Source organism: Aethalodelphis obliquidens, unplaced genomic scaffold (assembly GCF_003676395.1).
Source record: "Aethalodelphis obliquidens isolate GAN/ISIS:26980383/991018 unplaced genomic scaffold, ASM367639v1 scaffold69, whole genome shotgun sequence".
Lineage (NCBI taxonomy): Eukaryota > Metazoa > Chordata > Mammalia > Artiodactyla > Delphinidae > Aethalodelphis > Aethalodelphis obliquidens.
The window spans coordinates 4,238,006-4,254,125 of NW_020838013.1; the positions used below are offsets into that span (position 1 = coordinate 4,238,006).

Consider the following 16,120-nt stretch of genomic DNA (forward strand, 5'->3'; position numbering starts at 1 on the left):
TGCACTGCGGCGGCGCCGGGGGGCTGCGCGGCGGGTCCGCGCCGGCCCGGGCCTCGGGCGTGAGCAGGAGCCACCCGTGGGCTCTGCAGTGGCCGCGTATCCGGGTGACCTCGGGAGCCGGCCTGGGCCCCGGTGGATCCCCGCGAGCCCCTCCACGTCCGCTCTCCACGTGCGTGTCCACGGTGCGCGTGCTCGTTGGCTCGCACCCCCTGCCTGTCACTGCTGCTACTGCCGCTACTGCCGCTGCCGCCGCCGCGCCGCGGAAAAGGTGCCGGGAACCGAGTGAGCCGGGGCCGCGGGCCCGAGCGCCATGGGCCGGAAGGCGTGCGGAGGGCGGCTGGTCAGCCCCGGGCCTCACCCCCGCGGGAGAGCCGCCTGGAGTCGGCAGGGGCCGGCCGGGCCCACGGGGTGGCCGGCCCGCGCCCCCTGAGCTGCGGACACCAGGTGAGGGGGCCGCGGGGGACAGACTGGGGGTTGGCCAGGGAGGGGCAAGGGGCCACGGGAGGGGTTGGGGAGGGGTTGGGGAGGGGCACCTTAGCAGGCGGGGGAGGGGATGGCGCCGAAGGGATGCCGGAGATTCCAGGGGACACCGGGGAAAGGAAGTTCCGGGACCCTCCCTGCTCTCGTGGCCACCTCCGCTTCCTGCCTCAAGCCTCACCTTGTACCCAGAGCCCGGACTCCCCCTAACTGCTTGGGGAATGTGACCTTTACTCTGGGGGCCCTGGCCCTGCAGGCTCCAGCCCTCTCTCAGCCTTGGGGGACCCCTTGGGCCTCTGACCCTGACCCCACCGCCAGGCCAGGCTCTCGAAGCTGGCCCCTGAGACTGGGTCTTGGGGCAAGTGGGCACCTGTGCCAGACCCACCTGTGCCTGGGCTGTGACCCTTCCCTACAGGGCGCTCACCATGGCCCCGCCGCTCCTGCTGCTGCTGCTGGCCAGTGGAGCGGCCGCCTGCCCACTGCCCTGCGTCTGCCAGAACCTGTCCGAGTCGCTCAGCACCCTCTGTGCCCACCGAGGCCTGCTGTTCGTGCCACCCAACGTGGACCGGCGCACAGTGGAGCTGCGGCTGGCTGACAATTTCATCCAGGCCTTAGGGCCGCCAGACTTCCGCAACATGACGGGGCTGGTGGACCTGACGCTGTCCCGCAACGCCATCACCCGCATCGGGGCCCGCGCCTTCGGGGACCTGGAGAGCCTGCGCTCCCTGCACCTGGATGGCAACAGGCTGGTGGAGCTGGGCACTGGCAGCCTGCGGGGCCCCGTCAACCTGCAGCACCTCATTCTCAGCGGCAACCAGCTGGGCCGCATTGCGCCGGGGGCCTTCGACGACTTCCTGGACAGCTTGGAGGACCTGGACCTGTCTTACAACAACCTGCGGCAGGTGCCCTGGGCCGGCATCGGCGCCATGCCTGCCCTACACACCCTCAACCTGGACCACAACCTCATTGACGCATTGCCCCCGGGCGCCTTTGCCCAACTCGGCCAGCTCTCCCGCCTCGACCTCACCTCCAACCGCTTGGCCACGCTGGCGCCCGACCCGCTCTTCTCCCGGGGGCGCAACGCCGAGGCCTCGCCTGCCCCGCTGGTGCTGAGCTTCAGTGGGAACCCCCTGCACTGCAACTGCGAACTGCTGTGGCTGCGGCGGCTCGCCCGGCCAGACGACCTGGAGACCTGCGCCTCCCCGCCCAGCCTGGCCGGTCGCTACTTCTGGGCGGTGCCTGAGGGCGAGTTCTCCTGTGAGCCGCCCCTCATTGCCCGCCACACGCAGCGCCTCTGGGTGCTGGAGGGCCAGCGGGCCACACTGCGGTGCCGGGCCCTCGGCGACCCTGCGCCCACCATGCACTGGGTCGGCCCTGACGACCGGCTGGTCGGCAACTCCTCCCGAGCCCGGGCTTTTCCCAACGGGACCCTGGAGATTGGGGTGACGGGTTCCGCGGACGCGGGGGGCTACACCTGCATTGCTACCAACCCTGCTGGCGAGGCCACAGCGCGGGTAGAACTACGAGTGCTGGCCTTACCCCACGGAGGGAACGGCAGTACCGAGGGGGCCCGCCCGGGGCCCTCGGACATCGCTGCCTCAGCCCGCACTGCTGCCGAGGGCGAGGGGACACTGGAGTCTGAGCCAGCCGTGCAGGTGACGGAGGTGACCGCCACCTCGGGGCTAGTGAGCTGGGGGCCAGGGCGGCCGGCGGACCCCGTGTGGATGTTCCAAATCCAATACAACAGCAGCGAGGACGACACCCTCGTGTACCGGTGAGGAGGGGCTTCGCGGTCCGTGCCCCCAGCGCCACCCCCGCCGCCCTTCTCTGAACCCTGCCCCACCCCTCGGGCTTGGCTACCTCTCCTGCTCCTTCTGCCTCCTCAGGGCTTCCACACACCCCTCCTCAGCTTCTGAGCTGCCTGGGCCGAGTGGGGGCTGCAGGGGGAGGGGAGGGGGAGGCCTCAGACATGGCAGAGCGGGTGAGGCCTCGGGTATTGGCGGCCGTCTGCATTTAAGCTCGTGGGCTTGGCCCGCACACGCGTGGTGTTTGTGCGTCTGGCGTGTGATTCTCCACCGCCTCGAGGCCAGCCCTGGGCCCGGGTGTCAACGTGCACACCTCTCTGGCCCCTGACAACCGGCTCCAGGGCCACACGTGCCTGTCCTGTTTTCTCTGCCTTCTTCAGTGAACACACAGGCCCGTGTGGTCCTGGGGAAGGGGGAGTTCAGAGCTGGGGCCTGGGGACGTGTGGTGAGGCGGGTGGGGGTGGGCTGGGGCCTGGGCCCCCTTGCCTGCACTCTGACTGCCTGCCCTTGCCCACAGGATTGTCCCAGCCTCCAGCCACCACTTCCTGCTGAAACACCTGGTCCCGGGTGCCGACTATGACCTCTGTCTGCTGGCCCTGTCACCTGCCGCTGGGCCTTCCGACCTCACAGCCACTAGGCTGCTGGGCTGTGCCCACTTTTCCACGCTGCCAGCCATGCCCCTGTGCCATGCCCTGCAGGCCCACGTGCTGGGCGGGACCCTGACTGTGGCTGTCGGGGGGGTGCTGGTGGCTGCCTTACTGGTCTTCACTGTGGCCTTGCTGGTTCGGGGCCGGGGGGCCGGGAATGGCCGCCTCCCCCTCAAGCTCAGCCACGTCCAATCCCAGACCAACGGGGGCCCCAGCCCCACACCCAAGACGCACCCACCACGGAGCCCCCCACCTCGCCCCCAGCGCAGCTGCTCCCTGGACCTGGGAGACACGGGCGGGTGCTACGGGTACGCCAGGCGCCTCGGAGGGGCCTGGGCCCGACGGAGCCACTCTGTGCACGGGGGGCTGCTCGGGGCCGGGTGCCGGGGCATGGGGGGCAGCGCCGAGCGGCTGGAAGAGAGTGTGGTGTGATGGCAAGGGAGCCAGCCCGGGGTGGGCGGCAGAGGGTGTGGGGTGGGCAGCCTCCTGGCCCAGTGGGTCAGTGCTGCCTGGGAGTCCCTCCTGGTTTTACCCTGGGTCCCTTGGGAAGGACAGGGGGCGCTCTCCCTGGTTCTGGCCTCCAGTCGGGCAAAATGGGACAGGTCCCTGTGACAGGTGCTCACGGCCTCCGAGGCGGGGGCTACAGCCACCAAGTGCAAGTCTTGTTTTTCTTTATAATAAAATTACTGGGGTCACCTCACCGCTAGTCTCTGGTCTTGCCCTGCTAGGTTTCCTGAAAAGAGAGGGGGGACTCCGGGCCAGTGGAGGCACAAACAAGACGGGGTCAGTGCTGGGGCTACCAGCCCCATGGAGGCCCAGCCAGCCTGGGGTGCCCTCAGGTCCTGGAGTGCTGTGGGGCCCAGCGCCTCTGTGCTCTTTGCCCACGTCTGAGCGCAGGGAACGCCCCTTCCTGACAGTGCATGGGCAGGATGTCTCGCCCTCACCTGGCATGGGCGTTACAGTGCACTGGGTAGCAAAGGGAGCAGGTGGGAGGTGGTGCAGCCCTTCTGGGCAAAGGGACCTGGGCTGGTAACGTTCTTAGCAACTCAGTAAGGAAGTCCCCATTGGCTCCCGTGGGTGACAACCTTATTCACCATCGGCCAGGGCACCTTCTGGATGTATAAAATGTCACTCCAAAGGGATTGGAAAGGGACTTGGAATCCCATTGCCCTGCTCTCAGTCTGGGACCCCCCAGAAGGTTCCTGTCAGGGATGCAGGCCCTGAGCAAGATCTTGGCTCTCAACTGCTCCACTGACGCCCCTCGTGGCTTTGCTCTTGCTGGACACCCAGGGGCAAACACCAAGGGGGCCACGCCCACACGGCCCCTGCTCTAGTCCCCACCTCAAGGAGCCACAGTCGCGGGGCGGCGTGCCCTGCCCTGCCTCCTCCAGGCCCAGGTCCCCACCAGCCTCTGGCCCAGACAGGCCTCCTCCAGCCTTCAAACAACCACTGCTCCTGGGCATCAGCTGGGAGGAGTCAGTGCTCCAAACACACTTCCGGGCACGTGTGGCGCAGCCCGTGCACCCAGTGCTTCGAGGACATGCAGGTGCCCGGGTCCCGCTGCGGAGGGTGGGCGTGGCACCCCAGGCCTGCTGTGCTGCACCTGTGCTGAGGGGTGTGTAGCCCTTTCTGCCTAAGGGGGCCCACTGTGGCTCTGATGGCAGCCCAGTGAGAGTTGGTGCGATAAGGTGCGTGCGTACACATGTGGCAGGCCGAGCTCACACACTTGTATGTGTGCATGGCATCGACACACACGTGTGCCTGCCCGCCCAGCCCCAGAACACATACCTGGATGTGGCCCAAGAGAGATCCTGGTTTAAATAAAATGAAACAAGGTCTTCAACAGAGAAGAGCAGGAGAGCGTGAGCCCTGCAAGGGGCCGCGGAGAGAGGGTGGAGAAGGCACAGGGGAAGGCGGGGGAGGGCAGGTGGCCTGCAGGGCTGTGGCGCAGGGTTGGCAGGGCCAGTGGCCTGGTCCAGGTGCACATTTGGGCAGGACGCTGGTGCCCCAGCCTGCTGTCAGCCTCCACCTTCCTCGGCCCCTTCAAGGCTCCCGTGGCCCTGGTCTCCCTTCTCCACCTGCCAGCTCTAAGGCAGTGGGCGCTCAGGAGCCCTCCAGCCCATAGGACAGGTGGAGGGTCCTATGGCCCACGGGCACAACCATGGTGGGGGGGCCAGCCGGGGTCACCAACAGGACAACACAGAGCAACAGAAGCAGGCAGGCGAGGGGTGGGGTGGCCGGGCCCCCTGTACAGTGGCCACCCCCCACCGGAAGCAGCCCTGGGACACCGTGGTAGGAGACCAAGCCCCCGCAGCAAGAAGAGGGTTGGAGCACACGTCACGACACGTCTCTGCCACGTGTGCAGGAAATGGCCCCCCGACCGGGAGCCCTGAGGCTCCTCACGGAAGTGCAGAGGCCCCATAACACGGACCCTGGGAGGTGGGCCGAGCCCCACAGGCTCCTCCCTCCCACATGCTTTTTCAAAACACTTCTGCACCCTCGGAGCACCTGCCAGACACCATGGAGCATGTCAACAGGTGAGGGGAATGATGTGGGGCTGCGAGAGGACAGCGCTGCCCATGCGCCCCAGACCCAGCGCCGAGCCTGGACGCAGCAGGGCTGGAGCAGCCGAGGAGAGGGCGGTGCGGAGGGGCCGTCAGCCACCCAGCTCCCCGTGCGCAGTGGGCAGGGGATGGTGTCCTCAGCACGGGGAGAGCATCCCCCGGGACTCTCAGGTGAGGAGGAGTGGGTCTGCCAGGCCGCCACCCTCCACAGGGGGCTGGGCAGCGTGATCTCCGAGGGGCAGAGCCCCGTCCTTCTGCCCCTCCTGCCTTGCAGAGTGTCTGACGGCAGCGTCTGCCCAGGGAGTGCCCGCGGCTACTCAAGCAGCGCTGGCCTCAGGGACAAGACAGTATGTGGCTGTGATTCCATCTCCAGCTATACACAACTGACAGGGCCTGACCGAGAGGCCAATGGGCATCTCGGGCCTGCAGACTCTCACCTTCACACCTCGGACTCTGAACTCGGCAAGGGCTCTGCTCATCTTCGTGGCGGCCGTGGGGTGGTCCTTGCCGTGGGCGATGACTTTGACCAGCAGGGAGTCGTAGTGGGGGGAGATGACGGCGCCTTGGAAGGCAGAGGCGTTGTCCAGGCGGATGCCCATTCCCTCCCCGCTCCGGAACACCTGCGGGGAGAGGCCAGCATGGGCCGGCAGGGTGCTGAGGACCGTGCACAGGTGAACCCCAACTCTGGCTTGTCAAGTTCTTACTTTCTGCCAGCAAACCCAGGGGCACCCCACCGTGTGGAGGAAGGGCCACAGTCACCGCTCCCTCCTCCCCAAGAGGAGAAAGGGGGCAGGACAAGGGATGGGGAGGGCGTGCCCTACCAGCCCCAGGGCTTGGCGCCCAGCACTCAGGGCTGATGCGGAGCCTGCAGGGCACAGAGGGACCAGGGCAAGCCGGCCAGATCCCACCGACCTGCCACCCCGCCCGCCTGACCAACCCTCTTGCTTTTCAGGTTCATTCATTAGTTCACTCATTCATTCCACAGCATGTGTGCCCGCCTCGTGCCAGGTAGTGGGGACAGAGCAGCTAAAACAGAGTCCCCTGCTCGCAGGGGGCTCCCAGCCTGCTGGGCGAAGGGGGCAGACAGACAAATGAGGAAACACACAGGCAGGTGACAAGGATGCTGCAGGACGAGAGCAAGGCAAGCAGAGGCAGGCCAGGGGGCCAGGGGGCGTATAACATACGCAGTGACAGGGAAGGCCTCCGTGTCCCCCCACCTTCCCTTCCTTCCAAATGGGAGGAGCCAGTGAGCGGATGATTAATACTAGGAACAGGGAGCCAGGCCAGATGCAGGGAGACACACAGGAGCCCACGGGCCCAGGAAGGGAAGCAGAGAGGGAGGGTCAGAGAGGCCCTCCAAACGGGGGAGCACGGGGGCTCCAAACGGTCGGATGCGGGGAGGGGGGCCACGGCACGGGGACAGGGGCTTGGGGCGTGAACAACTGTGGAGGGGGAGGGAGAGCCTGCACCCGGGGCAGGGGACCCATGTGCGGCACAGGTCAGGGAGATGGGGCGGGAGGGACAGCCGGGGGGGCTTGGGACACACGCTGCACCGTATTTCCGCGTCTAAGGGACACAGGCCCGTGTTCAATAAAAAGGAACTCAATAAAATATTTAAGGGTGACCACACAGCTGTGAGCAGGAACTGTCAGCTAAAAATATTCTGCGGTAAACTAGGCTCGGAGGAGCCAGGCCCCGGAGGTGGAGGTGCAGCAAGGCAGCGCTGTGTCTCCGAGCTGCCCCTTCCCGGCCGAGGGCAGGGAAGTCAGGGCCGCTCAGTGCACAGCACTCTGGCCTTGGGGCTGGCCCCCACCTATGGACTTGGACCCTTCCAGAAACGCAACTCCGGCGGCAGCTCTGCCTCAAGCCGAGCAGCTCTATGCGGCTTTCAGAATCCAGATAGCTCCCCTTCCCTCCCCGGCCACCCCACATCACTTGTCTCAGGAACTCAGGGTCTGCCTCAAAATCACCCTCGCCCTCCTCCCTGGACTCCCGCACGCATCCTGCTTCCTCAGAGGCTCGGGCCAGATGGGGAGCAGTAAACCAGCAGAGCCTGTGACAGCACTGCTGACGTGCAGGACTGGAGGTATCCTTAGCTGGTGGCATGAGACAGGACCAGGGAACAGGAGTCCCAGCAGGCCAGAGGGCGCCTGCCTGCAGCGGGCCCAGAGGCTGGGGTGGGAGGGGAGGGGAGGGAAGGGGAGAGAGGAGTGCCCAGGGGAGGGGCAGGGGAGCCCGCCCAGGCCCTCTCTCAGCCCCTGACAGGCAGAGCCTGCCTCTGGGTCTCCTCCCTGCCCCCCTCCATCTCCCCGACTCCCTCATTCATCCCTGATGGGTCCCTTGGCCCAGCCCGTCCCCTCCACTGAGACATAACGGGCCCCAATCCCTTGCTGCACCCGGGGTCTCCCTCAGACTGAAGGCAGGACAGAAGCCAGCAGCGCTGCTCGGTGGGCAGTGAAGCTTTGGGTTCTGTGACACTTTGTTCCCAGGGACCCTGCACTTGGCACCCAGTTGGTCTGCTCCCTGTTCCACGTGATCCCCCCCGCTGGCCTTTCCGGCCTGTGCACATGGCCGTCTCTCCCCGGGAGTGCTCTCCCCTTTAGTCCTGGACAGTGCCTGGCTCCCACGTACTCTCAGCCAGCTTCCTGTCAGCTCAAGCCAGGGGCCTCCTTCACTGCCGGGCCCACAGGCTCCCTCGTGCCCCCTGGAGAAGCGTCTGCAAGCAGGCCGAGACTGGTGGCGGGCTCAGCGGGAAGGCGGCCCTACCTCAATGCGGCCGGTGTCCGGCTGGAAGCTGCGCGAGGGGTCCTCAGTGGTGACCCGGCACTGGATGGCACAGCCGTTGATGCGGATGTTCTCTTGCCGCAGGCCCAGGTCAGGCAGGCTCCGGCCCTCGGCCACGTGGATCTGGGCGTGGACCAGGTCCACACTGCAGGATGGGGGAGAGGCAGAGGAGGGGGAGAGCGTGAGGCAGGGGATGGGCAGGGCAGCCCTGGCCCCGCCGCCCCTGCCGGCTGACCCTTCGGCAGCCTCCTCCCAACCAGACCGGGCTGGGAACCCGCAGAGTCTGAATGAGGAGAACGTGGCAGCCGGAGGGGTGGCTGAAATATTAGCATCTACCTGATCTTGCAGCTCCTCCCAAACTACTCCTCCCCATGCTCTGCCCTACTCCTTCCCTGGGGTCTCTCTGTCCTCCTGCCTCCCCCAAACCCTCCCTCGGCCAAGCCTGGATCTGAAGGCTCAGACCCTCATTCTTAAGAGTGGTACGTGCTACAGGGTGTGTGCTGGGTGGGGCTGGGGGCCAGTTTGCAAGACGACAGGGTTATAGTGAAGGCCAGGCTTGCTGAGATGGGGCCGCAGCTACTGGAGGGTCCACACCGGTGGGTGCCATCGCGGTCAGGATCCCACCCTCCCAGGACCTATGTTGCAGCTGGGCCCGTCCCCAAGAAAGACCCTTCAGAGAAGATCTCACAGTACAAAGCTCTCCAAATGTGCCTGGTTTTCTAAGCACACCCTCGCTGACTGCCATGCTCCTAAGGACAGCAACAAATCTAAGTGGAACAGCTGTTAAAAAAAAACTCAAGGTTTTAAATTTATTGTCACCGAGGCTTATGATAAGGACGGCCTGGGAACTACTGCCCTGGCGGATCTTCCTCAGTGTTTCGCATTTCCTGCTAAACCACTCCACAGCAGTGAGGATGATTACCATGCACCGCCGCGTCTATACCGCAGACTATGGCTGTGCTCTTTCCAAGCTTCACCTCCACGGTAATGCTCTGGGAGTCACTGTCATTCCCATCAGAGGAGGAGCCCGAGGGTCAGAGAGGCTGCAGCCCACCCAAGCTCTACGCAGCTAGTGACTTGGGAGGAAGCTGCACCCCAGTCTGTGTCTGTCTGACATAAAACCTCTGCTCTCGAGCAAGCAAAGACTCCCGTCCTTAGCAGAACAGGCTCCGAACAGGCTCAAGATTGACGACAATTTTACAGCAACACAATGGGGAAAGTCTCACGGGGCCAGAGGGCGAGACTGGAGCATGTGCCTCAACTCAGCCTTCACCTCGAGAGAGCAAGGACCCTGAGGCCTTCCGTGCACCTGCCGGGCAAAGGCAGGCGCCCCAGCAGCATCCTCAGTCTCAGGTGGGGTCAGGGGTCGGGGAAGGAACTGTCCGAAAGGTTCCATGGTGAGATGGACTGACCCAAAGCTAGGGTGTAACACTTGAAAGGCTCAATGTATGTATTTTGAAACCATGAAAGGCCATATTAATTGTTTATAAAATGGGCAGGTTTTTTTGGAATGTCTCTACGCAATGCTTGTGGGAGAACAAATAGGAACAAGGGGTCTTGAAGGCTCTTTAGGTGAGATGTTGCTTATCCATTGCTCAGGTAATCCTACTAAAGGTGTCTGTCCTCAGAACTCTTCAGAGAGGTGGGCAAAGATTTAGGCCCAAAGATGTTAACTGACACACCCTTAATAACTACAAAAGCCAAACAACCTGATTGTCTAAAAATAGAGGAATATGTAGATAAGTTATAAAATACCCAGAAAATGGAATAGTGTGCAACCACTTAAAGTATTTGGAAAGAATGGGAATGCCTTAGACAAATGTTAAATTTTAAATGTAGAATAAAAGTTCTATACAAAACATCTCAGTTGTGTCAAACTACTTATGTAGTAAATAAAGATGGAAAGAAACCAAAAGATTTAGTGTGGGCGTAGGAGACACAGCACAGGGCTGGAGACGACCAGCTGTGTGACCTTGAGCAACTCTCTCAACCTCTCTGAGCCTCAGTTTCGTCATCTGAAAAATGGGGTTGATTGGCACCTTCTTCCAGTGAGGTCATTATGTGCAGCACACATCACAGCCTGCCGGGAACCTCCTCAGCACCCCGTTTCTGATGGGTGGGGTTTTGAGTCATTTTTATTTGCTCCTTTGTACTAATTCTTACAATAACCATGTAATGCTTTTATAATAATAATTTTCATAAAAAATAAGTACCTGGATCCCTAAATATTCTCTACCAGTGGACATGAGCTGAGCTCCCACTGCCCACTCCCTAGGAACCACCTGATGTGGATTTCACACAAGATGGGGGAGACGCCCCTTCCCAGTACTGCTCCCCGCCGTTTGCAGCCGCGGGCTGGTCACGGAGGCTGCCCCTGCGTCACTGGGCCGACCCCTGTGCTCACTCGGTAATCTCCTCGGTGACGGTGTGCTCCACCTGCAGGCGCGAGTTGACCTCAATGAAGTAGTGCTTGCCGTACTTGTCCACCAGGAATTCCACCGTGCCCGCGTTCTCGTAGCCCACCTGTGGGGTGGCCTCATCAGCAGGGGCGCAGTGGTGGGAGCCCGATGGGGATGCAGGCTCACCCACTGGGTTGGTTCCATAATAGAACAGACTGCAGCAAACCCTGCCCCAACCGATGGCAGGCAGCCCACCAGCCCTGCCCCCGGGAGGCGAGAGCCCAAAACCCACAATGGGCCCCGGCCTGGACATCTTACCCCAGGCCTCCGCAGGAACCTCTGAGGGCTGCACACAGCTTGTCCGGGTGAGACACGAGCAGAAGCTCCTGTCTGGCCCAGACGGTGCCCTCTACCCAGCAGCTCCTCAGCTTTTGGGCACAGGCCCACCTGTGCATACCCTGGCCTCTCCTGGACCCTTCTTATTCTTAGAGGGTCTTCAGAAAGCTCCCCTCTACTTTACTCCATCATCACTTCTGGCCACTACCCAAAGAGATGCCATTTGAGAGGAACCAACAGATAAGGCTCTAACTCAAAATACAAGCCTAATTCTAGCTTCACTTCTGGTCCTACCAAAACCACAAACTAGACTTCACTCAGCTCCCTCAAATCTGTTCTGGAAGGAGACACAGCATAAGCCAATAAATAAGACCAAACTCAAGGCAAGAATAGTCCTCTTATAAAGGAACCAAAATCTCAACTATAATCAGACCCTAATCAATGCTGCATGTTAGCCGTGGCTGGCTTTCCATTTGGGGAAGGTTACAGAAGCGTCCATGGTCCGTGGGCGCGGGCTGCCTGAGAGCCTGAGGGAGCTAGGGTCTGGAAGGAGAGCGGGCCCAGGGGCCCGCCTGGCAGCCGGGGAGAGCAGATCTGAAGAGATGTCCACTCGGGCCTCTGGGATGGGGAGGCAGAGGCGGGGGTAGGATGCCTGGCCTCTGAGTGGGGGTGGGGTCAGGAGGGCCCCAGCAGAACAGAGAGCAGGGCCCCTGCTGCAGCCTGGTCACGTGTGGCAGGCACTTTCCTGGGCCGGCCTGGGGGAGTCACTCCATATCCCTGCAGAGCAGAGACAGGCGGAGGAGGACCTGGGGAGCAAATGGGTTGCAATAGATGTGATGTAGGGGACAGTTAAGAGTAAGCGAGGGGCTTCCCTGGTGGCCCAATGGTTAAGAATCCGCCTACCAATGCAGGGGACACGGGTTCGAGCCCTGGTCCGGGAAGATCCCACATGCCACGGAGCAACTAAGCCCGTGTGCCACAACTACTGAGCCTGCGCTCTGGAGCCCGCGAGCCACAACTACTGAAGCCTGCACGCCTAGAGCCTGTGCTCTGCAACAAGAGAAGCCACCACAATGAGAACCCCAGGCACCGCAACAAAGAGTAGCCCCCGCTCGCCGCAACTAGAGAAAGCCCACACGCAGCAACGAAGACCCAGCGCAGCCAAAAAAAAAAAACAGTAAGTGAGGAAGGAAGAGATGCCTGAATACTGTTCCTTAATCTTAACAGATCCCACTGACTCTCATTCCCTTTGTTCCAGGGGTTCGCTGGTGCTGCGCAGAAACTCAATCTGTGCAGAGGGCACTAAGGAGGGGCCAGTGGCTCTTTCCCTCCTCCTCTCAGCCTTTCTGGTCTCCAGGCTTGGCCTCTGGGCCCAACGCCTCTGTGGCTGCAAAGCAAGGATCCCGAGGGCCCCGCATCAGCCCTCAATCCTCCTGCCCCCGTCCCGGAGCTGGTCACCCTGGGCCTCCCTGCTCTGCAGCAGCTGGCCACATCTGGACCCCAGTGACCGCCGGCCGTGAGGCTTATGCCAGCAGGAGCTCAAAGCAAGCCTGCAGGAATGGGCTCCTTGTCTCCACATGGGGAGGAGCCCGTGCCCTTGGCTTTCAAACTCTGTCCCCGAGAGCCCCTGCCCTTCACCTGCTTTGCAAGTTTGACAGAGTCACTGGTGAGCCGGCTCCGAAGCTGGGGGTCCAGGTGAGCAGCAGGGGCGATCTCGACCACCTTCTGGTGCCGCCGCTGGATGGAGCAGTCTCGCTCGTACAGGTGCAGGATGTTCCCGTACTGGTCCCCTGGGGTGGAGGTAGACTGCACTCAGCTCCTCCTGGGACCCAGACACCCCTGAGCTGCTGGCGATCCCCGCGCAAGCACTGTGGCTGCTCGGCACGGCTCCCAGCGGTGGCTCAGCCAGGACAGAAACGGGCACAACGGAGGCCTTGGGCCCGACCAGCATGGCCCCACAGCCCACCTTCCTGGGGAGGGCCTTCCTGAGGGAGAGCCCCTGCAGCTTTACCCAAGCAGAAGGGGCGGGCCCTTGGCAGCCGCCTCGCGCTGTGGCCCCGGGAACGCGCCCCACTCACCCAGGATCTGCACCTCGATGTGGCGCGGCTTCTCAATGAACTTCTCCACGAAGAGCGCCCCGTTCCCGAAGGCGGCCAGAGCCTCCGAGTAGGCCCGGGTGTAGTTCTCCTCCAGCTCCTGGGAGGGCAGGCGAGGGCCAAGGAGACAGTGGGTCCCAAGCTCTGCCGTGCGCGGCCCCGCCCGCCCCCAGCACCCCAGTCCCTCTGCAGGTGGTCTCCCAGCCCGCGGCGTCTGCTCACCTCGTAGCTCTGCACAACCCTCATGCCGCGCCCCCCGCCCCCATAGGCGGCCTTGAAGATAATGGGGAAGCCGTAGGTGTTGGAGAAATGGTGAGCCTCGTGCAGGGAAGTGATGGGGGCATCTGTGCCGGGGACCACGGGGACACCTGTTGGGAGACAGGCAGGTCAGGCCGAAGCCCGCCAGCAGCGCCCCCGCCCCAGACGGCCCCCCTCAGGAGCTGTGTGGCCCCCATGCTCACCTGCAGCGATGGCAATGGCCCGGGCTTCCACCTTATCTCCCATCTTGCGGACCACCTCAGGGCTCGGCCCAATGAACCGAACCCCGGCATCCTGGCAGGCCTGGGCAAAGTCTGCTCGCTCTGACAGAAACCCATAGCCAGGGTGCACGGCATCCACGTTGTTTTCCTGGCGGGGGGTTGGTGGCGTCAGAAGAGTGGAGCTCACCTCAAAGCCCTTCACACAGGCCCGCCCAAACCCTGCAGCCCTCGCGCCTGCTCCCCCGCACTTGCTCCATTCATTCACTCACTCACTCATTTGCTCACTCACTCATTCACTCACTCACTCACTCATTCACTCACTCACTCATTCCCTCACTCACTCATTCATTCACTCACTCATTCCTTCACTCACTCACTCATTCACTCATTCCTTCACTCACTCATTCCTTCACTCACTCACTCATTCGTCCCTTCACAGGGACTCACTGCCAGCAGCGTCAAGTTTTGCGGGGAGCAGACATAGGACCCAGGCCTGGTCCTCAGGAGGCCCCCAGCCCAGCCCAGCCCCGCTCACCTTGGCCACCTTGATGATGTCTGGGATGTGCAGATAGGCCTGCACTGGGGCGAGGCCGCGGCCGATGAGGTAGGCTTCGTCAGCTTTCTGTCGGTGCATCTGGCCAGTGTCCTGCTCTGAGTAGACAGCCACGGTGCGGATGCCCAGCTCCGTGCAGGCCCGGAACACGCGGATGGCGATCTCGCCTGGGGCCGGGGGTGGGCAACAGGATGGGAATTTAGATCCCCGGGTCCTAAGAGACGCAGAAAAAGGGGCAGGGAGCTGGGGCAGGGGCTGGACACTGGCTCCCGCTGTGCTCACCTCTGTTGGCCACCATGACCTTCTTGATGGGCTTGTACTCCAGGCGCCGGACACTGGGCGAGGCAGCGGGGGCAGTGGAGGTTCGGCGGATACCTAGGAGCCTCAGGCCCCCACGGATAGTTTGAAACTTCAGCATCTAGGGAGGGAAGTCATGGCCAGGTTAGAGAAACCTCAGCTCGGAGGGTCCCCAGGAAGAGCGGGGGTCCCGCGCCAGCCTCCCAGCAGCCCCGCGTGAAAGCCAGCACCACTGTTGCCTCGATTCCTCCCTGCGGGGCTGAGTAACTATAGGGAAGGGAGCAAATTCACACCCAGATGGCACCCCAAGTTTACTCTCATACTCTAATACTCACTATAATTTCTAAAGCACCGCACTTCAAGCTTTTAAAGCAATTTCAGAGACGAGCCAGCAGCCCTGCATGACCACAGTGTGTAATGTCAGTGTCCCCTCTGCTGGGCACAGCTGTCCAGGCAACCCCAGACTTTAGAACCTTCGTGCCCCACACTGACCCCTGCGTCCCTCCCTCAGGGTTCCGTCTGGCTGGGCAGGGAGGGTGACAGTGGATCTCCCCAGGAGCGAACCCGCATCAGTGTGCTCTAGGGAAGCACAGCCTCTACTTGGTTAAAATGCAGATTTCTTCAAACTGCAGAAACCTTTCTTGCTACAAGGGCTACTAAGTAAATTAGTCATGAAACCCAGCTGAGGGCCAGTGAAATGGGCCAGTCACAAAAAGACAAATACAGCATGATTCTGCTTAGATGAGGTCCCTAGAGGAGTCAAATTCACAGAGACAAGACAGTGGGAGTGGGGGGGCCAGGGGATGGGGGTGGGGTTGGGGATTGTTTAAAGGGGACAGAGTCTCAGTTTTGCAAGACGAAAAAGTGCTGGAAATGGCCAGTAGTGATGGTTGCACAACGATGTGAAGGTACGTAATGCCAGTGAACGAACCATACGCTTAAAAATAGTTAGGATGGCAAATTCTGTTATATCAATACATAGTTTATCACAATAAAAATAAACTGAGGGCAATTTACATCCCAGAATGTAGAACATCTTCAGAGGTCAACCACCCGCCTCATTTTACAAATGAAGAAAACCAAGGCCCAGGCGAGCTTTAAAAAGTGTGTTCAAAGTCACACAGCTGTTACAGCAGAGCCCAAACTGGCATTCGGTCCTTTACCCTTGCTCCGGTGCCTTTATCCAGCTAACCACGTGAACTATTTCTCAGTAAAGTTTAAATGCTTGACTCAACCATTTTGTTTTAAGTAAGAAGCATAAATATATATATATTTTTATATATAAAAACCTCAGCATCATATTATGGCCAACGGATAAGGGGAAATAAAGACGGATAAGGGGAAATAAAGACCAAATAGAAAGACAAGAGAAGAAAAGAAATAAGGAAATAAAGAGAAGAAAGAGAGAAGAGGGAAGCCCTCAGACCAGGGGAGAGAGGGCGGCCCGCCGAGCATCAACCCCGCCAGGCACAGCGCCAGGCGAGGGCGTCGAGAACAAGGCAGGAAGGCCTCGGCGCTCACAGGAGGTAGACCCAGGGAAGGAGAAGAGAAAAGGAAAAAAACAGACAGAAATAAGGTCCTTTCAGATCATGACTAGTGCCCCAAGGGCAAGAAAACAGGTAACATTTTGTGAATTACCGGGCGGGGGGCTGGATATTAAGTGGGCCTCTCCGAGGAGGGCAC

General features: G+C 61.6%; 2 protein-coding genes across 11 annotated transcripts in view; one reads left to right on the forward strand and one right to left on the reverse strand.

Annotated features, from left to right (window-relative positions):
* PC (pyruvate carboxylase) overlaps positions 1-16,120 on the reverse strand; it is a 106,746-nt gene that overhangs the window by 8,212 nt on the left and 82,414 nt on the right. For all 9 annotated transcript variants that reach the window (XM_027090471.1, XM_027090467.1, XM_027090472.1 and 6 more), the window contains 9 exons: positions 14,423-14,558; positions 14,123-14,307; positions 13,570-13,735; positions 13,331-13,476; positions 13,091-13,208; positions 12,651-12,802; positions 10,682-10,800; positions 8,260-8,422; positions 5,931-6,113 (listed from right to left, as the gene is read on the reverse strand). In XM_027090471.1, coding sequence (XP_026946272.1) covers positions 5,931-6,113; positions 8,260-8,422; positions 10,682-10,800; positions 12,651-12,802; positions 13,091-13,208; positions 13,331-13,476; positions 13,570-13,735; positions 14,123-14,307; positions 14,423-14,558 — 1,368 coding nt within the window. The remainder of the gene's footprint in view (positions 1-5,930; positions 6,114-8,259; positions 8,423-10,681; positions 10,801-12,650; positions 12,803-13,090; positions 13,209-13,330; positions 13,477-13,569; positions 13,736-14,122; positions 14,308-14,422; positions 14,559-16,120) is intronic.
* LRFN4 (leucine rich repeat and fibronectin type III domain containing 4) lies at positions 240-3,629 on the forward strand. 2 transcript variants are annotated; one of them, XM_027090495.1, is made up of 3 exons: positions 240-444; positions 893-2,251; positions 2,800-3,629. In XM_027090495.1, exons 2-3 carry the CDS (start codon positions 903-905, stop codon positions 3,359-3,361), a joined length of 1,911 nt encoding a protein of 636 aa, XP_026946296.1. In that variant the 5' UTR covers positions 240-444; positions 893-902; the 3' UTR covers positions 3,362-3,629. The 2 variants fall into 2 exon arrangements, with proteins under 2 accessions (XP_026946296.1, XP_026946295.1); XM_027090494.1 differs by lacking the exon at positions 240-444 and having other exon boundaries at positions 575-2,251.